This window comes from Rhopalosiphum padi, chromosome 1, assembly GCF_020882245.1.
Source record: "Rhopalosiphum padi isolate XX-2018 chromosome 1, ASM2088224v1, whole genome shotgun sequence".
Lineage (NCBI taxonomy): Eukaryota > Metazoa > Arthropoda > Insecta > Hemiptera > Aphididae > Rhopalosiphum > Rhopalosiphum padi.
The window spans coordinates 38762130-38786891 of NC_083597.1; the positions used below are offsets into that span (position 1 = coordinate 38762130).

General features: G+C 27.9%; 3 protein-coding genes across 4 annotated transcripts; 1 reads left to right on the forward strand and 2 right to left on the reverse strand.

Annotated features, from left to right (window-relative positions):
• Positions 1-440: 440 nt before the first annotated feature.
• On the forward strand, positions 441-4045 carry LOC132918476 (uncharacterized). The gene is made up of 2 exons (XM_060979718.1): positions 441-794; positions 3903-4045. Exons 1-2 carry the CDS (start codon positions 457-459, stop codon positions 3976-3978), a joined length of 414 nt encoding a protein of 137 aa, XP_060835701.1. The 5' UTR covers positions 441-456; the 3' UTR covers positions 3979-4045.
• LOC132918474 (mitochondrial genome maintenance exonuclease 1-like) lies at positions 3794-24286 on the reverse strand. 2 transcript variants are annotated; one of them, XM_060979716.1, is made up of 6 exons: positions 23834-24286; positions 10842-11138; positions 10517-10756; positions 5147-5360; positions 4880-5012; positions 3794-4172 (listed from the first exon to the last, which is right to left on the reverse strand). In XM_060979716.1, the coding sequence occupies exons 2-6, from the start codon at positions 11074-11076 to the stop codon at positions 4026-4028; spliced, it is 969 nt and encodes a 322-aa protein (XP_060835699.1). In that variant the 5' UTR covers positions 11077-11138; positions 23834-24286; the 3' UTR covers positions 3794-4025. The 2 variants fall into 2 exon arrangements, with proteins under 2 accessions (XP_060835699.1, XP_060835698.1); XM_060979715.1 differs by having other exon boundaries at positions 3975-4172; positions 23838-24286.
• On the reverse strand, positions 20340-24428 carry LOC132918473 (uncharacterized). The gene is made up of 2 exons (XM_060979714.1): positions 24293-24428; positions 20340-21793 (listed from the first exon to the last, which is right to left on the reverse strand). The coding sequence occupies exon 2, from the start codon at positions 21741-21743 to the stop codon at positions 20721-20723; it is 1023 nt and encodes a 340-aa protein (XP_060835697.1). The 5' UTR covers positions 21744-21793; positions 24293-24428; the 3' UTR covers positions 20340-20720.
• Positions 24429-24762: the final 334 nt, after the last annotated feature.

The following is a 24762-nucleotide window of genomic DNA, read 5'->3' on the forward strand; positions in this document are numbered from 1 at the left end:
AAGCAATACCAACAAATCAAAAAATAAGAATACGAAAAATTAAAAAAAAAAAAAATCTAAACGTTTAAGATCATATTATTATCGGACATTTTTTTATGATAATCACACATCAAAAATTGGAAATTCTTTGTATTTTCTAAGATATATTTCATGAATATCTTCGAACGAAACTATGTCCCCTCTCTCTTCAAACTTTTCACACTAGTTGAGCATTTGAATAGTATTATTATTTTATTTTTTTTGTCGCCCGCTACCAATCTCGGTATATAATAATATATTGGACCCAATAGCAACACCATCAACACGCACACTCATACCATTGTACGACTAACGGCGCTGGCGCACGTCCAGAACCCTATGGTAATTATAGACATGGTGTACCGCGCACATACACACACACACAGAAACGACATGTATACGCTATACGTTATACTTACACACGCACACACATTGTACATGATATGCACGTCCACATTCGGTGTCCAACGACGTTCGTGCACATCAACGCATACGGCTCTCGTTATTTTCTGCGCGCGAATAACTACGTATAATATTACAATAACGTCTAATTGTTGTTGTTTTTATTATTGCTATTATTTTCATCGTCATTGTCGACGTGTGCAGCTGTGCCTCGCCGACGAACTGCAAAACTTGAGCCACGCCGACTCGGGACAAAAAATGGAGGCACTGTTGGAAGAGAGGATACAACTACTGCAGGAACGCATGAAAGCGATTACTGCGCAGCGAGAACAAATCGAAGAAGCAAACCGCGGGCTCGAAGAAGAGCTCAACAAGTAAGTTCAATCGCTCGTTGTAGTGTGCACCGCAGATGTGAGTGAGTTGATTCCCGAGACTTAGTTAACTTAATGTCTTAAGTCCCAAATTAATTTAGGGGACATGCACAAGTTGATTTCCAGCACACATATTATAGTTGATTTCCAAACTTTCGGGCTACAAGCGTTAGGTTATAGGATTAGTTATTATTAGGTCGGCAGACGAGTGTCACGAAACAATATTTTCAGTTATATAATGTTGACAATCTTCTTCATAGTCGGCTTTTTTCATAATATAATATACTATGAGATACTATTGAAGTGAAAGTAAAAATACGAAACACATCGCATTCAAGAATTGATATCTGCCGATGAGGTTTTGATCATACTTGGGTATCATTTCTATCGTATAAATACTTTTTTTCTTTTCATTTCCCATTGATGTACTACAAACATTGAGTACTTCTGTATTTTTCTAACCATCCGTATTATTTTGTTAAGATAACTGAACGATTGAAACTCCTTATATTTACTGTCCGTCTGAATAAGCTTCTATTGTGCTTGCACTGTGTCCACTGAACTGCTAGACGGGCATTTAAGTGACAATAAAATATTAGGTATGTGATAGTCGTCTTAATTAAAATAAATAATCGTATATACTAAATTTAAGAGAGGAAAACTGCGGCCATATTACATTGATCAACACAAATACATTCGAATCACGTGGTTTCTTTCCCATGTATAAATAACACACCATTTCAACGGTTGTGTTATGTAATATATGGTACGCGATGTAACATTCGACCTAGCAATTTAATAAAAGTTCTGCAAAGCTGATTACTGCACTGCGCTGCCTCAGAATTAAACTTTATTGAGTTTGAAGATAAAGTTTTGCGTTTAAAAAAATATTTTTTCCAGGTAAACCGTAAAATAATATTCTTATAAACATAATGTTAAAAATAATTATGTAAATATTATTAACATCACAAACTTGTCGAGATGATAAAATACAAAGTGTCTATATGTATTCTGAAATACCAAACGGATTTTCCATTCAAATTTAATTTTTAAACCCGTCTCATTGCTTCTATAAATTAGTAATAGTTATATATAATTATCAAAGTTTATCACTGCCTACTTGTTTTCATTTATTTAAATATTATTGTTTTTATCGTGATACGTGTGTTCGTAAATTAGGCACTGTTTTTTTATCGTGTGTTAACAATACTCCTCAATAACACAAGGTCAATGTATATACGAGTAGATAATGTGGAATGTCACTGTAATGGTTGAGTAATATAATTCAAATTCATTATAATATGATATAAATCATTGCATACGGAAAACGGTTCTGAACAAAGATTATGTGTCAACCTATATTAGGAACTGAGTACCTATATTTTATTATATATTTCTATAATTCTATTAATAATTTATTTTATTGTTAGTAATACGGTAAATAAAATTTTATGCTAGCAGAATTCACCCTTGAAATAAAAAAATTGAATCGTTTTGCTTTAAAAAGTGATGATAGAAAAAAAATTAAAAATTAAAAACACAATCATTGTTTAACCAATGCATTCTCGCTCCGTTTAGAATTTAAAATCATTGTTTATTTTTCATAAAATCGTATAATTTTTTTAAGGTCTTTGTTCGTTTATGCACACCAATTTAAATATCAATGCGTAGTATTTGCGCAAGTACTGATAAATTGGTTCAATTACGGTTTACAAATAACAGTGAGAATTTAGAAAGAAAAAAGAAAACAGCGACATTGTGATATTGTTGTGGTACCTAAGGAAAATGACACAGACGTGACGGGATTTATTCAAAAGTCTGAAGCTTTTAACTCCATATAAAATCCCTCATTATTAAATTGTTTCAATACATATATTGTAACAAATATGCTATACAAAAATGCCAAATAGACAAATTCCTAAATGTCTACATTTGAATAATCACAAAAAATAACATTTTGAAAGTACCTAATACATTATACGTACGTACCCTAATCCACATCAATCTATCCAATCATTTTTCATAGTAAAATATCTCTGATAATTTTTTATACAAACAAAAACATTACGATATATATGTTTTAGTTTCATTATTTGCCATTTATCATCAACTAATGATTTAATAAATAAATAAAATAGCTTTAATATGTATCAATAAATTAAAATAATATAAAGTCTCATTAACTCATCTTCCGATATAATACAATCATTTTTATTGTAGATAGTGTATTTTATATAATTGCAAAATATATTAAACAACTGTAATATCCTTATATAATATAAAAAATATATTATTATATAATATAAAAGTAATATTATAATATACAACGCGCTATCAAAGTGAATGAAGAAACCAAAAATAAATATTTATGATTTATTCTAATTATTTAAGGTGTTGTTTTATTGGATCGACAACAAAATAATTTCTGAAGGAAAACGTGCAAGGGTTTGAGGACAAAGAATTTAATATTAACTCGTAGAAAAGAATAACTAATAAAAAGTTAAAAAACAAATATTCTATTACAACGCATATCGTAATAAATAAATAAAAGTATAAAATATCTATTGTTGTTGAAACAAACAATACATTTTAAATAATAGACTTTCTTTTAAATAAGAACTCAATTAAAAAATATTTTTTTAATTAACTTAAAAAAAACTATATTATTTACATAAGTAAAAGTAATTTATGTTACTAAGAATCCCTACAACTTGTGCTACAATCATTAACTTAATCTCAATAAATAAAATATAACTATACCATACCTATAGCTAACACATTTTATGAAAAAAAAAATAGAAAAAAAAATACGGTTAAGTTATATATGACAAAATTGTACTGTCAAAACCCTATTGTTTTTAAAAATATGAAAATATAATAAAAAAAACAATGAGCAAAATATAAGAAGTATACTATTTTATAAAAGTTTATTTATTAGATAAATATTACAGTACTTAACTGAATAACTTCATATACCTATATATAAATATATCAAAAAACAATACATACCTAAATATACCATGCGATTTATACCTAATACTAATATCACGCATTATAGAAATGTTGAATGGATTTTTCCTATTATTTAAGTTTGATTTATTTTGATTTCAGACTCAGTAAGAATTTCGTGAAAATTACAAACAATGTAAAAGTTACGGATGAAACAGAAGAAGAAAAAACGAATTAATCAGTTCCTTGATGTATTCAATTATATTAATTGGACTATAACAATAATTATTTAAAACTACTTTGAATTTGTTTGTATTTATTCAGTCTTTTCACCCAAATCGTCCAATAATCGAGGCATGCCTGTTTCGTCAGTTTAAAAACGTTGGCCGGATGACCGTCGCTGTACGCGACGACTACTAATCCTTCTTCGACCTAAATAATAAAATTGCATGATATATTAATAATTTTAAAAGCTTTAAGCGTGGATCTTTGCAAAATACATTCCATTTATATATGATAACAAATAGGCTTATTACACAAAAACAATTTCGTGGTATATATAGTGTAAATTATAGGTATACGACGAAACTTAAATAACGAAACCTCTGTCTACCCGGTACGCCGCCTACCACCAGTATCATAACCGCCTTAAATTACGGCGATTTTTTTAGTCCCAGAGATTTTTTTCACCGTCCGAAAAAAATGTATCACGGAACACGCGTATATGATGGCGAGTAATCCACTAAATTTTCCCAGAGACCCATAACTCACTCGAAAATAAAATAGGTATATCGTGTACATGGCGCGTATCATATATTCTATTATGCCAATAACAACACGCTCGAAACGTACCGAAAAAAAAGTTGCGTTTCATAATTAATGTTTATAATAGTAAAAAAAAAAATAATAATAATAACGTCTGAACATGAACACAACTTTGTAAAACGCGAATTCAGACAGAATCATCATCATCCATTATTTTTTATACATCAAACTTTGAAAGTAAATACGTATCATGTATACCTATATATACATTATATTATATCATAAACGTAATTAATTATCGGTAAAAAAAAAAAGTTTTTTCTAAAAATTTGAAAATAATTAATTCAACAAAAATCGCGTACTATACAGTTTACCTTAAAGTCGTAGGAAATATCGTTATTCACAGCTCCCATGTAAGCCGCCAATTGAATAGGCGCGTCATACGTCGCCTGCAAACTCGATTTATCACGTGACGACTTCTTCCATTCGATCACGACAGGAGTATTTCTATATGTAAAACATGACGAGCAATTATTGTCGTTTATGTATATTATTATAACCGATTTGCAGTATTAACGTTAAATATACTATAGTTTTGTCAGTTCATTAATTCATATTATGTATAAGTAAGTATAAATTACTTGTAAAACGCGACGCAGTCCACGATGCCTTTGTACGACAATCCGTCGTGTACGACCATTTTTTCCACCAAAATTGGTTTCGAAACGTTTTTTATAACTGCATCCAAACTTTTCCAACAGTTTTCTACTTCCTCGTAATGGCTTACGTCCGGTGGGCAGCCGGTTAAATGTGACCGTATTTTACTATGCATAGCGCTTCCCATGGCCATTAGTTCTGAAAATGTTACAACGAGTTTTACGTATACCTATAATTATTGTAATAGTAGCGTAGAAACATTTTGCTCGCAACACTTTTGTTTGTATAAAACTTGCTTTTACAATACGGTACAGGTACAATAAATTAATTTCGAGGATCCTGTTTGGTGTATGGTACCTACCTATAAGCCTAAAAAGTTTCAATCTACTAACATATTATACTTACATAAACTATATATATATATAATATAATTTCTATTACGGTTTATAAAAAATCATTTTAAAAAAAACCATCGTTGATAATAATTGAATAAAAATCTTGTAACATAAAAAGAAAAAATTAATTTAAAAAAAAGCACAGTTCACGTCGTGTAAAAAAAAATAAATTATAGCGATGACGGGCAAAATTAAATACCTGGCACGAATGAAATCAATAAAGTTTAAAAATAAGTATAATGCATATTATCTAAATATTTGGACAATATTATAGGATAACTAACAATGACAGTAGCTGTAACTTTTACCCATAATCAGAAAACGTAATCCGCACCTAATCCTTTTTAACCGAAATAATTAATAAAACTTAAACCTGAAAAAAATTAAAACCCGTTGAAACCATCATAAATGTCAATTGTATTCCAGCTCAATCATAATAAGCCAAACAAATTCACAAAATAATATTAGACCGACTTATCAATAAAACATTAATACATTTCAATACATATCCACAGTTAATTTTGTCAGAGTAGATATAGGTATTAAAACCTAAAATACGTAAGTACCTATATAAATAACCCTATAATAATATATAAGCCGACGATGTGTACGGGTTATGAGTAGAGTAATTATAGCCTTAAATTATAGGGTTTAGATTAATCGATATTGTTTAAAGAATTTTTATATTGTCAAAACTTAAGTGGCACATCGATTCTGTTGATATTTTACTGGAAAGTTTTATGATAATATATTATATTTTAATTTTAAACTACTATAAATATATCTCTCCGGGAGTTTATCTAAATTTTATCTTTATCGTCTGATAATTTATTTTAGATAAATATTTTATATTTTTTGATTTAGATTCGAATCGAATTCCAGTATGATCACCGCAGTGTCTCCCGTACAGGTAATTCTCGCATCACGATATAACGTACTTGCAGAGCTGCCTGCAGTAAGTACGATCATTCGAAACGAATAACTTGACACGAACAAATAATATAATTTGTATTTATTCCGTTGTTAATAAGTAATAAACGCCCACGGTGTGTGTAACTATATTATAGTAGTATACCGTATTTTGCAAAAACAGAATTTTATGGGCTGTCGGACTAGCTATTTCAACTTTCAGGTATTTCATAGTAGCGTTTTCTCCAAAATAAACTCCGCGGGGAATTATCTCCACTCCACGCCCCATTTTTATGAGTATTTTCAAAGCCGTGGAGACGATACCTAGCTGCTGCAGCACAGTTACAATCAAATTAAACGATTTTCCATTTGTGATTAAAACGGCTCACGCCGCTGTGCAGATTGAATTATATACTGCGCTGAATGAAACATTGTTGAAATAATTTTAGAAAGCTAAGTACTACTGATTGAGACATTCGAGCGCTCGCACGCGTACGTGTGTTGTTAATGGACATATTATTATCGTAAAGAATAATATTATGTATTTAATTTCGTCAAACAGTCCTCCGCCGATTAGCCGACGACTGCAGCAAACTAGTGTCGCAGTAAAAAAAAAAATTAGTTTGATCGGGAGGATTTGGAGCTCACAATACATAACTTCGTACACACACTGCTAGTTAATGCAAAATTATTATACGCTGTGATAATATGGTATAACAGCTGCTAATTTCGAGATTACACTTTTAAGCGCGTTGCACTATATAATGCATTTATTTTAATTGCGTAAACGAATTTGCATTTTCCGCGAAATTCAGTATTCATCATTGCTATGCATCGTTACTTGTTTAGATTGTGTACATTTCGTCGAACTTATATCGCCTTCGTGAATTTAATTCTGATTATGTGCCTACCTATATATACAAATATAATATATATACCTACTGTTATTCCATATTATTATACGGTAAGAGAGTACCAATAAATTATTATGAGTGCGACTTCTCTCGGAATTCACTCCAGCGGGTCAATACCGACGCCGGCGCTAAATTACAACAACGATGTTGAATTATAATGTGTATATTGGTTAGCTATTTATTTAGATGGACTGCAAAATTTCAACATAATGTATCTTTAAGTAGGTTAAATAATACGCTATATAACTATATATTAGCAATTTAAACGGAACACTTTAAAATATTATAGAAGGAAAATCACCCGAATTCTAAGTAAAAAATAACTATTAAAACGACAAAGACTATACCCGACTTGGAAAAATAATGAAATGTAATAAAATAAAATATACTGTACCCACTCTACGCGTTATTTCAAAAGCACAATACACTAAAAGTTAATAGTAAAAATAATATAAAGGTAAGTACTGCAGTTAAAAATTAATGACACACTTGGCGGTTTATTATAAAAGTATATAGTAAATTGTATTTAATTTTTAAGTGGTTAAAATAGTTTAATTAAAAACCTTTATATCCGATTAGAGGTAATGGGTACTAATAGTGCTATATTATATAACAGCTAATATTGTAGGTATTATAAATTATTATAGTTCTCGTATAATATATGGCAAAAACTATTCATAACGTCTACAATACATAATAAAGGTATTTTACATTATTTTATGAAATATGAATTGAATTATTCGGAAAAGCAAACTATAGTTATTTAGGATTGCGTAACAATTCACTGGTGCATTATTATATTATGTCCGGTAGTATATTGGATTTACGGTGTTAAATCGAATTTTCAAATAATAAAATTATTTTTTCATCCGATATCGAGATCGAAAACAAAATATGTATTATTAAATATTTCGTATATCGTATACATCTGCGTATAAATGCAATATAGAAGCAGTGGCGTAATTATGAGGGGGTGAAATATGCGGTTCGAAAAGGGGGATCTTTGAGCCGAGTTAATAGAGTGATACAGGGTGGTTCTTTTAACGATGAATATTTTTTATTTCAAAAAGTATTAGAAATTCGAAAAATTCAACTACCTACAATTCAGGATTTTTTTTGGAAAATAATAATTCCAAATACTAGTCGTATAATAGCCAACTATAAGTAATTTTTTGTTTTTGATTCGATTACAATAAACATATTAATTGATCTCGTATTTAGGAAACCATTGTTGGTAGTGATGCATCACTTAATCCATGGATTCACAAACTAAAAAAGTAAACAATAGATACCGCTCTGCTGTACCTACAATAAGTGTCAAATAAGCCATTGTAATGGATGTGTTAGATAAGATTCAAATGCTGATAAAAATAAATTATGCTCGTGTATTTTCAATATTTTTAAATAGTGATAATCACAATTTATATATAATAATAAACTTCGCATTAAATTTTCAAGCTTTTGGAACTAGCAAATTTAATAATTTTTTATCAATAGACAATAGTTATTATTAGTTAAAAAAAATTAAATTTGTAAATTTATTGTGTCTAATATAAATAGCTTAAAAAGTTTAAATATTTTGAAAACTTTGTCATGTAAGTATATAGATAATAATATAAACAGTTGGAAAAAAATTTAAATACCTACGGTTAAATGTTTTTAAATTACAATAAACCATCAAATCAACGTTTGAGGAGAAATAGTTACTTTACAGACGATGCAAATTTGAACTTTATTAACACGCTCATAATAAATAAATTGACTTTTCAGCAATTTTTTTCTTTTATTTTACGCAGAATAACTTATAAAGAGTCTTGTATTAAATTTTCAACCAATTGCATAATTTTTAATCGACAATTATAAAAAAAAAAAATTTAATGAAAAATGTCTAAAAATAGCTCAACAATTCAAAATATTTGGATTATTTTCCATAATGTAGAAATTGTTCACATAAAAATTAGGTAAATATGCCAATCATCTGTGGTATTTTATTTTTGTATATAACAGAGATTTTATAGAATATTTATTTTTCATAAAAATGACCGTTTTTCTTTCATTTTTTTTTATGAATTCCAGTTATTTTTTAAAGTACCATAAGTACCTAAAAATACTATACCTAAGTATTACTATATTTTTTACTTTCTAAAGAACATACTAGATTCAATTTCCTATCAGAAACCACCCTCCCCTCCAAGTTGGAAATTAAAACATATTTACTATCCCAAACGGTGAAAAAAACAGATCATTATAAAACCAATATATTTATCAGGATATTCAGAATCTAAAGTCACTGCATTAGATTAGGTTAAAATTGTATGTACCTATCTAAAATTAGCAAAAAATAAGATTTGCCAAAAATGTAATATTTTTGAAATAATAAATGTTCAAAGTTTAAAAAATGTTACTGTATATTTTAATATATTAAATTATAGGTCTTTAATACCTATAAATTAAAATAAGTTGCCTATATCATTTTTATCTTATTTACTCTAATCCCATTTTCTCTAACCGTAAAGACCGCAAAGAAGTATTATAATTTATAATAATTATGTAATAATAATAAATAATAATATTAATACATGGGTAGGTACTTAACATAATTAATTTGTGTAATCAGTAAAAACCAGATCATAAAAAAACCATTAAAACTTATTAATATTCAATTCTTGTAATTTTTTTGCTTCTGATAAAAATGTTAAGTGCGTTATTACTTATTACATTTTACGAGGATTTTATGTTTATTTTAATAGTTTAAAAAATAAGAAAATCAAAATTTGTAAAATTAATTTTAGACATTTTAGTAAAAATTGATATTTGAAAAAAACTTTAATTTATAAAATGAAGCATAAGAAATTATTATTTTTATACTACTGAGTCGGTGTATTATAATTTAATCCAACGCATTTTTCTGTTTCGCCGTTTATAGAAAAATAAAACTATTTATATTATTATAAAATAATGACATTTTCCGAATTTTATATAAGCCAATAACATGTTATTTTTTTTCGTTCGACTACACAATAGTAAAAGCATTAATTCAGATGTATATAGTACTTAAGTATAGCAGATACCATATTATATTATTTTTTTTAACCATTAAAAAAATTTAGTTGCTTTTCTAAAACACAAATGTTACCTCTGCTGTATTTATTAAAACCGTCTTCTCCCAGCTTTTCAATCATACTCTTTTTCCAATTTTCTAAAGCTGCTTTTGACTTCTCTGACATTGTGGTATTAAGAATGTTTGTTACTGAAGGTAGATCACGTTTTGGGGTTTCGTGAATAATCATTTCGGAAGGTATTTCGACGGTGAGCTTTTCGTAGTATTCTTGGTTTAAATTCTGCTTTGAATCATTTACCATACTATTGATACTATCTATAAATTACATTGTATAACGGTAAGATAAACATTTAAATTAAAATGATGTGTTTATAGTTGGCTGCAGGCAAGCCCCGTGTACCTTCCGCCGTCGGTTTGATCTTTGACTTTAATCGATTGAGGTAATTGTTTTCTTTTTCCTTCTCGTCGCCCACGATTTTCTCTGCCAATTTCATACGGTGTTTTCGCGTTTTGTTCGTTTCCAATAGATCACCGAATAACTGCTTGGTATCTTTATTCATCTGTTTAAACACGGTGCCCAGAGATTTTTTACAATCGGTTGTTTTAAAACGTAACGAAGACCGTATTCCGATCATACTGATGCCGATTAGTGATGACTTACAAGCGTCTGCTACTTAAAAGTCTAGGAATGCAGCACCTACACAAACAATTAAAACAATAAAGTGATTAAAAATAATGATAAAAATATATTATAATATAATAATCACAAATAAGACCTGATAATATATTTAAAATGCATACGTTACATTTTGAATAAATATAATAATGGGACTGAAAACACATTAATTGTATAAAAAGCACATTAAACAAAAGCAAATCGTATTATTTGTAATTTTATAATTAATTTAATTCTGTTCTTTTCCTTGACGTAATGAGGTCCCATGTCAAAATTTACTGTAAAAATGAAAAATTCAAATAATTTAAAACTCGAAATTATCCTATTATCCGTTACTCTCCCCTATAAAGAACATTCACGGTAAAATAATGTAGATTAAGTATATATACATTTTTAAATTAAATTTGACGGAAAAAATGTGCCTGATATAGTTACCTATGTGGCTATATAGTTTGAAAGTATTATAAACAATTTTTAATATTTTAACTCTTAAGTACTATTACAGCGAAGTTGGCCTTTTTCTCAACGTTTTATCTTTTAAGTAGGTTAAATTATAACTTATGGCATATATGATATTAATTCAATTATATGATACGTGATATTATATACATATTACATATATGATTATACGTAAGCTTGGTGAATTTATAAATAACGTATAATCAAACCTAAGAAGAATGTAAATGATTTAACTTAAAGTAAGTATATATTTTTTTTAAACAATAATTTGTAGACACCTAATAGAAAGTAGTAAAAATAATGTTAACATATTTTAATTATAAAAATACCTATCACACCTATGCCTCATCACTATAAGAGACCAAAACTATTATAATTATTTATTAACCATTACTATTAAATGCCATAAAGTTCGGTTCAAAAAATAACACAAATAAATTCGTGTAATTGGATCAGATACTTAGATGTGATGAACAGAAAAGTAAATTTAAAATTTTTATAGAATGTGATATCATAAAAATTTAAAATAATCCATATTTTTCAAATTAACTATATTAATGTTTAATGCTTTTTCTTATCGCCAAAATGAATACTTATTAAAATTCAGACAGGTAATCTATTCAAAATTATGTGACCCCGATTAAATAATATTTCATACCATAAAATAGCATAATGATAACATGCATTAAAAAACAAACGACTGACGAGTGTTTGACAGTTTTACTGTTGAGTCTCTATTAAAATGCTGATAATCTATTTCGCGAATCAAAATTAAGAATCCTCCTATAGTAAAATATGTGTTGTTATTAAACACAGAAAAAACAATCAAAATAAATCAGATAAAAAGTTGACTGAAAACATAGTGTAGGAAATATTAGAAATAGTTTACAAAATTACGCAAATTACTATTTTAAAAATTAATATGGAAATAAAAAACAAATTTTTATACAACTAAAAACAAAATATACTTGTACATAAAGTGAATACAGATGATCAATACTGAAAAAAATTAACATAGGTATTCATTGAATAATCTTTAAAGCATTAAAAATTTAAAATATACAAAAATAATTTTTCCTCTATATGCGTATCACATACAAATTTACAGAATTGCTGCATTTCGTGGTATTTCATAAAAAAATATGCAAATCCGTTATCCGAATTTATTTATAACTATTACAATTCAATTTTACCTGCACACAATTGTTTATATTTAAAAATATAGACCTGTTTAAATTAATTTAAAAATAGTCAGATTCATTTTATAATAGTTAATATATAATTATAATATTTAGTTTAGTTATAACGTATAATATAGATAAGACTAAAGACATACGAGTAAAAATATTGTACCTACTTAAACAATCATTTAATGTCAGTTTTAATTTAATATACAAATGTAAATTTGAATGTCTGACTTAGGTATTAAATGATTAAAATTTTATAATCAGCCAAAACGTAACTGATTTTAAAAGTTGTATTATATTTGTTTACAAAAATACTATTCGTCATAGTAGCTATTCGATATAATATTATGTACATACAATTGTTTAGAAAATAAAATCTATAGGGAACCTTCTCCAAACCCACTTGAACAAAATTGCACACTGGGCAAATGATTGAAAAATAAAAATAAACGAAGAGATATCAATTCAAGTGAGTTTCACTTTAAGTTGCAATGAATATTTCCAATTCCAAATAAATTAAAAGCCAACCCCAATTCAATTATCAACAAAATAATATTAGGTCTATTTTCTTAAAAAGCAACTCACGGCTCACCATAATAAAGCTTAACGTAAGCAGGCTAATATCCAACTCGATTTCCTTAAAACACTCTTCAGATCAAAATTTCGTCACAATCAAAAACCATGTTTTATAGATTAATATTTATTTTATGCTTCGTTTCAGGTAACACTTAACTTCAAGATCATTTCACCAAACGGCAAGTTAAATTTATTTTGCAAATTTGCTGTTTTAATAAAGACGGTGTGTGCATAACCAATACCAGTTAATAATATTATTGTTCTTACCTAACACGCCTTTAACGACTATAACCTTTCTCGTAACAAATAAAAATACATTCGTAATATCTAATGTCTAACTAATTTCTTTAAAAATACATAATATATAAATGCAAAATGATAATTCCGTTAAAATTGTTTCAAAATAAATTAATAAAAAAATTAAAAATATCTCATAGTAGTTACAATGCATAGGTGTACATGTCTTTAAAAACATTATATCGTCTTTATGAAGTTTTATGCACAAATATAATACGAATACCTATATGCATATTCATTGCATATTCTCGGAATTTAACGATGCACAGATATGTGCATATTCTACAATATATTTTGCATAAAAATGCGGTCTCTAATTATTATGATACAATATTATTTATATTTCATCATGTACGGTATAACACGTACCTTTTATCTCTATAATACTTATTGGTACACTCGTACACTGTGCCATATGTCAATAAATCTGTATAGCTTATAGGGGTATAATTTCGACAATATACTATATTTTCATTTAAAGTAAATGGGAATACTTTTGTAAATTTATTGTAAATGTTATGAATTTTATTTACCTACATAATATGTATACAACTGCAATGATGGTCAATAACAAATGAGTTGAACTTTTACAAGACCTGTACATACCTGTACATGAGTATTGGGTGTGTGATAATTTTTTTTTTTTTTCATAAATTTCTTTTGTTTATTTTAAAATTCAAACCAGATATATGTACATAAAAATTCGATTTAGGTACCTGTTCTAAATAATTCGTTTCCGTCCACGACATCGGGTTACAACATATTATATTATTCATTTTGTGTGCACACTAATCGCATCGGTAGTTTATTTTTCTAAGTTAATATTGTTTTAACCTCGCTGTTATTGCAGACACATACATAAATTATAAATGTACTTGCGCGTCATTACTCATTCGAATGGGCATATTATAACCTACATAATATGTAACGAATTAATAAATTATAATATATTATATATTATGTATAATTATATAATAGTAATATCTATTAATTAAACCTCCATTAAAACTATTATTTTGTCATTTATTAATATGGGTAATGAAAACACCAACGATAAATTATATTTTTATTTGCCGTGAATCCAATACAAAAATAATAAATATCGTCTGCGGTACGAGGAAATTATACCTAATTAAATGTTGAAACAAAAAACATGATACTTTTTTACAACAAAAGCTATAAACGTATACCTGTTTACACTGCAGTTGCTATCGAGGGACACGAGAAGAGTATAAAAATAGGTATAGATAGTTAATAAATATTTTATTTTTGTATAACAAACATATTAAGGAAAGTACAGTATAAACTGTTTACAGTAAGACTGGATACAGTTCACACTATAGACACCATAATATAGAATGTCGATTGTATATTGCAAAATGTGTTGTGCGCAATGATTAAAAAAAAATACTGGTTTCACATCAACAAATATAACGAGCACAATAATGCGTTCTCGTTGGATATGGATTAGGTATATGCGTTGGTTTGTTTTGCAAATTATATAAATTTATCGCGTGGATTAAACAAAATTGTTTTTGCGGGCCGAAAGCTGCAGGCCCTCCCCCCCCCTTGTATATAGTGTTATTCGTGCAGTAACTGCATGTACGAGTTGTTTTTGTATAAAAATTGTTAAATACTATCCGTATATAAAATTGTGCTCGATCGAGGGCATCAGCTTCGCAAGTGGGTATGTATTTATTATACGCAAAAGTGTTTCGGGCACGCTAATAATACAATTTTAGTCACTAAAAACGATTTTAGCAGAACATATTCGTAACATGTCTCGAAGTATAATATGAGGTAGGTAGAGGCGCCTATTTACGATTTCGGCGATGAGGCTAATTCACGGACAATGGGTAGGCGTTTCCGACAGCGTAAACGCCACCACACATTGAACGCGTAATAATAAATTAGGTATGTCTCGAGTTCTGCGATAATACGATATTTTTTTGTTTTTTCGCCTACGAAGCCGTTTCAGCGACGTACTTATCTATACCCATATATACGTATTACGTATAGATTGTATATATGCAAGACAGTATCCAAAAAATTGTTCGGGGATGGAGGGAATTCCAAAGCATGAATATTGTGATTTTACTGAATTTAGGTTTTGACTTTTAAAAACAAGACAAAAAAAATATTTATCTTCTTATGAACAAATAATGTACTTGTCACGATTCTAGCGAACGACGGTATAATATTATAACAATATTTTCAATTTACACAAATTTAATAATGTTGTTAATCGTCGCCGACCGACGTCGATAACGGTGGTTGTCCATCAATCAATATTATTAGACGCTATAATAATATTTTCATATAATATTATGATACATAACAGTGAATAGTTAATTTAATTGGAGTTTGAGCCATTTATAACTGAAAATATTTATGTTGGTATTAAAAATAAATAGTTATTTTAAACATAATATGGAAAACATAGAAGGATTTTCGGGTCCTGACACCCTCCCTTCACACGGATACGGCCCAGCATATTATATATTGTGTTATAGGTGTATCTGGTAAACCACTAATATCGTAGCACGAGGTTTTACGTTTACGCCGGTACAATATACAACAAGTATCTGACGATTTACATGCCTGCCTAATTTAAAGTATCTAATGACTAATTTCGATGTACTATTATCAGATCTTCGCGTTACACGCTGTATATACAGTGTGGGTAAAGACTACAGACGATGAGAGAGTCCGTTCGCCCACGAGTCCAATTAAACCGAATTTTTCCGCCACATTAAACGATTACAATACACGTATTATAAATCAACAATGTCCAATTCAATTTATTATAATTTAAAGTCCTATAATGGCCCGCGCTTGTCATATAATTTTGTGTATACGTGCTCTATGCGGCGGGACGCTGGTCAACCCCTATGCGCACAGCAGGGCTGTCCTCGAGATGATACTGATGATAGTGGTGATTCATACTCTCACCGACCACATGTTTTGAGACTAGCTAGGACAGAAGCAATATTATTATTTCTAGTTTCCATTATATTTTATGTATAGGAAATGTAAACGACTTTTAGAATGTGCGGGTGATTGTCCATAAAGATAATAATATAAAGATCTTTAATATCTATGATCTATGAACATACATATATAATAATGATACTTATATAAATATATGTTGCACATAGTCCGGAATCGTACATTTATCAATGTGTACAACAATCGTTGTAAAATTCAAAAAATTTAAAAAAAAAACTCATTCTAAAAATCACATTTTAACCACGGTTATACAATTTTTCATAGAAAAAAATATATTATTATAAAACTACATATTACTAAAACCATTAAAAATGTATTATGCAACTCTCGCTGTCATAACTCACTTGGTTGTTAGAATAAATAATGATACAATAATATGTAAGAACCTACATACTTACAGTGATTTTTATGCTGACATATTTGACAAACTATATGAAATTATATTTTATTTTAGTAGTACGTAGTTTTATATAATAAGTAATATTTTTTTTACATGAAAAATTTTATGATCGTGGTTAAAATGTGATTTTTAGAATATGTTTATACATTTTGTGATTTGTACAACGATTGTTGTACACATCGCGAATTCGCGAATCGTATAATGTATGACTTGTACAATCTAATTACTTTGTACTTGTACAGCAACATTGTTCAGTTTAAATGTACAATTCCAGACTTTGTATAAAACATACATTACATGCAATTTAGTGTTTACATTATACGTAATCTACTGGTTACCTATCTGAAATGGTCAGACCAGACAAACCGTTCCGTCGAAAAATAATAATTATATAAAACCTAAAGCCCGGGCTGTAATGCCTTAACGCTATCTGAAAATGCACAAAAAAATAAAAATAAATTCCTTAATAAAATATATTTTAACTACAATAATGTTCTTAAAAAATGACCCAATATTTTTTTACATTTTTTATTCTATTTATTCGTAATTTTTACCTGATTTTAAAAATCTGAAAAACTTAAATAAATACGTAGACGATGATTATGAGTATTGATCGTCAAAAAACATAACTTTTAAGGTAAAATTACTCGTTCTAAATATATAAATTAAATTGTATAATTTAGTATATATTAAATATAATTCTACGTTTGTACGTGTTCAGAACGTATAACGGCCGTTAAACTGTTGAAAGACGTTATTAACGTATCGAAATCATTATCGAATGATAATAAATTATGATCGGAACATTTTTTGAGCTATAACATTTTGAATTACCAATTAAATTGTAATTACAAATCCATACAATGTAATCATATACTAAAAACTAATATGATACCTAAAAGATAAAAATTATAAAACGTGCTAAAATTATTAAACATAGAAAATAAAAGTTTAAATTTTTAATTCTTTAACAGTCTAACGTATGATACGGATTCGTAGGTACTTGAAAAGCATTACCGGGGACTTTCCATAAAATAATGCATTTTGTATTCAAATCGACCTCATACATTAAAGTTTACATAACAATTTTCAAATTTCATGGTTGTAACTATTTAAATTATTATTATTGAATCTGCGTTGTTTTACGTCTATATAAAATATTAATATAAGATTGACACTTATACAGTTATGTACTATACAGTATTACATATATTTTATTTTTTATATGTTGTGTAGTTATGCGTGCCATCGTTTACAGCGTTTTGCTAACTAAAATAAATTTAACATTACATAGAAATATCAATTAAATAATTATATTTTGTATTATGATTTTAAAATCATGAACAAATTGATGTACATGCATTGTACATATTGACCTATGTACCTACAAGAAAAAGTTTGTTATTATAAAAGGTACTATTGTTTATTTCTGTAATTGTTTTTAAACTCAATAGACTTTATCAAATGAATTTATTCTCTGAAAGTTATTATTTCTTCTACAATGTTTAGATAGGTAGCTATTTTATACACTTAATATTATCAATGTAACTACATATACGTATAGAAAATATAAACTCATAAAATATGAGTAAATAATAAATATACCTAAAAATAATGTTATTTTTTTACGAAACAAAAAAATAGATACCAAATTGGTCTCTACGCTTATAAATACCGAGTTTCAATTCAAAACCTTGCACAGTCACACCTTGGTACATTTATGTCATCGTAAACAATGTTAGACAACTTCGAGTTTCAGCTATCATTGAAAAATACTAATTAATGTGATAATTTATTATAAATACCTATTACTTGTTTAAAAATTCCAAACAGTATAGGTTACAACATTATTAATTGTTTAAACATCGTAGAAACAGTCACCAGAACCCTAATTTTTAACGTAGCTATAAAATAAACTTAATATAGTTATAAACCGGATAATCATACATCAAGTAAAGCAATGGAATGATTTATTCGAATGGTACATACATGTCATGGTACATATACGTCATAAAATTAAAATTTTAAAAATATACACATATAAGTGCATTATGTTAGTACTGTTAGTAGTACTAAACATACTAATAATATATATATTTAAATAGTATATTATACAGTATGCAAATTAAATTAAATTCAAATATAATATTATAAAATATAACGTGGGTTAAAATGAATGTTTTTTTAAAATCTGTTTTTGTTCTTGTGTATTTTTAACTTGAACTATAATATTTTTGCCAATGTAGACAGGCTTTTACAATTAAAGTACCTCCTATAGCAGGATATTACCAACGCTGGGCCAAAAAATTCTATTATTAACCAATGATTATAGTTTATAACTTATAAGGATTATAATATTATATATAATTTGAATACTATAAGCTTCAATAATATATATATTTATTCAAATTGTGATATAATAGATCAATATAATATAGGTAATAATGTAAATTAAGTCTTTTTATGATAAAAAAAAAAATTAAATTAAACAAATTTAATGAAATCATGAACTATAAGAGCAATTAGAATCAATGAGTATGATAAATTCCATTATAAATTATTTTTTTTTTCATGGTCAAATTGTATTTATTTTAACATATTCATAATCAAATTAAAGAATTATAAATTTATTGAAATGTGTCGTTTTTAAATAATATAGATGTAATCTTTAAAAAAATTAATCAACAGCTAATCATAAATTGTTTTACCAAACATTGTAGTCTCTTTCAATAACTTTATTACAACAATAACAGATTAAGTATACATTTTATAAATTGTTGATTTAAATTTTAAATATACCAGTATCCCCTAAAGCTAAGCTTGGTGAGTGGGCAGAGTGGTCCTTGTCAACTTATTTTTACATTTGATAATATAATATTAGTAGTAATTTAAAATAAACTAAGTACCCAACTGACTGTAGTAATTAAGACCTATATTTATTTTAATATTGTTATGAATTTTTAGTTTTTCTCAATTAAAAATTAAAAATTTGTCTTTATGATTCTTTAAATTCTGCAATTGACAACTTATAGCCAAGCCTTAGGATTAATAATTAATGTAAGAATTTTAAAAGACAAATTATTTATTCCATGAAGTATCTACTTACAATATAATTTTGAACTTCTAACAGGAGGTAGATCAGATAGAGCTATACTATAATATGGGTAGGAATTAAAATTCCTTATGCAATATAAATAATATTCAAGTATATTGGATAAGAAAATAACTTAAAAACAAAATATGATTGTAAATAAATAAATACTTAGGTAAATAAATATTGAGCAAAACAATAAATTATAAATAATAAAAAAAAATATTTTAATTAGGTAATTCAATTTTAGTTATTTTGTTCATATAAAATTTTAATTTAGAAATTTGTCTTAATTGTTATATCTTATTCTATGGTTTGGTTAAAGCAAAATACAAAATGTATATTAACTATAAGTGCACTTGTTTTAAAAAGTTAAAAATATTCAATCAACATAATTATAATGTATTAACAATTTGTTTTAAATTTTCTTAAAATTTGTTTAAAAATTTAAAATAATGTTTTTACAATAATGCAAGTGACATAGTATACAAAATATATAAATTAAAAAGTTAAACAATTACTAATTAAATATTATAATACTCATTAACACATAATATTACAGTCTAATCTTTACATGTGTATAATTAAAAAAATATAACATCATCACTTTTTAAGTTTTTCATTGCCTTGCGTTGTTCTTCGATTGCTTTTCTTCTAGCCGCATCATATTTTGAATTTAAAACAACTGGTTTTTTTGCTTTCGTTTTTACTTTAATAGTTTTGATAGGTTTCTCTTTGTTTTGGTCTTCGTCATCAGGCCAACCTTTATTACTTATATCAATAATATTTCGCATTTCAGTTTTCACCTGATTTACTTGTATTTTGACCATATCCCAAAACCCTTCTAAATCATTATTTTTTGGTCTAGACAAATCATCATGTGCACAAGATATATTACTCTCACATAAACCAACAAATTGTTGAATTTTTTTGGACATTAACAGATTTGATTTACCAATGATTGCTTGAATACGAGCCTGACCATGTTCAGGAGCAATTGGTAATAAGCATTCTACCTGTGATATTAATTTTTTTATTGCATCACATTCTAAGTTAACTAATTTAATAAAGTAGTTACCACCATTAATTTCTACATCACTACCATTAGTAGTTATTTGTGAAGGTTTTATTTTTGGAGATGGTGAATTATGATTTATTACTAGTTTTGCCCGGAATTGGGGGTTGAGCAACTTTAAGACAGGTAAATCAGCATGTTCTCTTTGTATTACAGTTGATGTAGGAATGTTGTTTAATCTTTTTTCCTTAGGTGACACTTTAACACTAGAACCGTAAAGTCTTTGAATTGTGTTTACAACTATTGAATTGGCAGATTCAGTTCTATAATCAACTGTATCAGTTATTGAACATTTCGTCATAATATTTTGGTCTTCCATGTTACAATTAACTGTACGTACATTGATAGGGCTACAATCCCTAGAGCGACTCTCGCGTTTCTTGCTATCGTACTGTGTTAAAGATGATGTATAACCATTTATAGATCTAGATATGTTGACATATGATGGTGACTTTACCTTGTAAGGTGGTTTTTTGCAAGTTCTGATAGGATCGTCAATATAGCGGTCATCTGTTGCGTCTCTAGTACTCATCACTGTCAAGATAGCACACTGGTTTAATCACTTGATCAGCTTCATCGTTCCTGTTGAATTCACACAATTAAAATATTTAAAAAAAAATGTATTTTCTGATAGGTACTTAAAATAATTAATAAATAAAATAACTAGGTACTGTATAATAATATAATATTGTTAAAGTTCTAAAGGAACAATGAGTTACTGAACAACTAAATAAAACAAAACAAAATCATCCAAAAATTGGGAAAAATTTTGTAAGAAACTGAACTAAAAATTAATAGTTAAATAAAATTGAATACCTATAACCCTATGTGAATGTACAAGAACAATAAGTTTTATAATTTAGATAAATAAACTAAAAAAATGCTATATGTATTCAAGTATTTTGCACATTTAATTTTAGCCCTAACCAATAAAAATAGTTTTAAACAAGTATTTTATTACAGAAACTTACGTTGAAATTTCCGTGTATAATCTGGTATCTCATTTTTTTCTAATTAACTTGATAGCTACTTCTAAAAATAATAATATGAAATAGATAAAAAAAAATGACTATTTTATATTTCTTAAAACTTGAAAGTTATTTTAATACACTAAACAAAAAATTATACTAGTTGACAGTATATTTAAAATTCTTTAAGAGGTTTCAACAAATTAATCTATTTGAATCAATAAATAATTGGTTTACACAAAAATATTTATTTGAAATGGTAGGTTACGTATAAAATAAATTAATAAAAACCAACTACAAGGATAACATATAGGTACGAGTATAGGTAGCTAATATATAACAAAACAATAAAATAATTTGGTTAATTTATCAATATACCTATATACCTATACTATACTATTTGTATGTTTAAAAACTACAAATAAAAGTTAAATTATTGGTTCATTACATCACAGCAAATAAGACACGAAAAATATGATTAAAATAAACAAATGTTAGTTAGTTCGTAAAAGATTTATGTTAATTCCAGTGCTATTCTTTTATTTTTTATTATTTAATGTAACTAACCACAACCATACATAATTTAAATGTATTTTCAAAAATATTTTGTTTATTTACTACCTACTTTAATAACAAATTATAATTTAAGTTTATAAACAACATAAATGTCATATAATATGTAAACATATAAATACCTTGCTAACTTTAAGTAAGCTTTTGAATAATAGGTAACAATGTAACATCCAAGGATATTAATGTTAGTTTTATTTATAAGGAAAACCGTGGGCGGTGTTAAATATCAAATATTTTAAATATATATATATGATTATTGTTAAATCTGAAGAGTAACTTTAAGAAAAAATGATACCTTTCACATTGTACATCAAAAAATTAGATTTAAATAGCAGAAAAACTAGTAGTGATATAAAATTTGGTGAGAACACATACAATAACAGTGCATTGGACAATTATTTGGCAAACATTACCCATAGAATGATGAGCGTACAGACTGGTAACGTTAAAAGTTTAGCGAGAGTGACTCATCAAAGGGCGATAATCCGAAATTTTTTTTGACCAAAAACAATATCCTTAATGCTTAACATGTAAAAGCAGTACCACAATCTACAAGATTACAATAAACCCATAACATTCATAAGGTATGGGAGGGAGGTAGTGGACCGTGAAAGTTAGATTTGTTGACAAAACACACCCCAAGGGGCATCATTACCTTGGAGCCCACAATCAGTTGCAGTGTTGGACAGCAACGTTCGCAATAACAGTAACCGCGAGGTGCACACACAATAGACGTCGCGCCACCGGGAAATTGATTACGTAAAAAGTCTCCCTCGAGGCGATCGACGGAACGGTCTATTATTACGATTATAATGATTTATTGTGTGCACCGCTACAGCTTCGATTATAGAAACTCAACCATTATGTACGTAAATTAGACTGCCACATGTGTGTAGGTAGGTAACAATATTCGAACGGTTATTAATTATTAGAATATTTCGAAAGAAGTACCTGTGTCGGAGTAATAAATAAACCAACAACAGTAAAATAGAGAGACTGCTGATTGGAACGTCTAGTATTCTACAGCCTTGAAAGCCAAAACGAGAGCACAAACTTTGGTAGATATTAACATTAAACTTACTTACTTGTTCAGAGATGACGACAACGACTTTAGCACGAAACCGAACACAATTTTATATTCAATATAATAATAAATATTGATATTATTTTGGTCGGTACTGTAATAGTACGTGATAGGTAGAAGACCGACTACGACTCGTCAACTATTTCTGTACGACAGACGACGATCGGCGAGTGACAACGACGACGACGAATTAGAAACTACTCGTGACTCGTGAGTGGCGAGTCATGAACTCGCGAATCGGTAGGTAGTATCCGATAATAAAATAATAACAATATTATCGTTATTCGAAATATTTAAATTGGCCCGATGACGGCAACGACTTATCGTCAATCGTCATTATTATTGTTATTATTATCGCCGCCGATTTAATTATTATGATTGTTATATATTATTTTTAAAAGCCACCTCAAATTTAACCTAAAATAGATAATACAACATTCCTATACACAATCATACCTTCACCGCTCTAGATGTTTCGACTTTTCGAGGTTATGTCGTTTCCGTTCTGGTTTTAGTGTCTTACTGTCGCGTCCGTTTTTGTTCTATACACCTACTTAACTGGCCGCGAAAATATTGATATTGTGTTTTAACAATATTATAATTTATAATATTGTCTGTAATTCCTCCCAACTGTTACAGTAAGTTGTAGTTCCCTACTCACTACAAATACTATAATTAACCATCTGGTACTCAGTGGTATAGTGTGTGGTCCCAAGACGTACTTCCAACCACGGATATAGATACTATAGTATCTATATCCGTGCTTCCAACAAGCAACACGATCGTCGGGGGCCCGTTATCACAATAATGTGTTATTCAATTTATATAAGTTTTTTATTTACTTATCCGTCGTGTAATTCATGTGTTCTCTTGTCTCTTATCACAACGTCGTATACTCGTATCTGACCGGCCAGAGTGCCAGACCC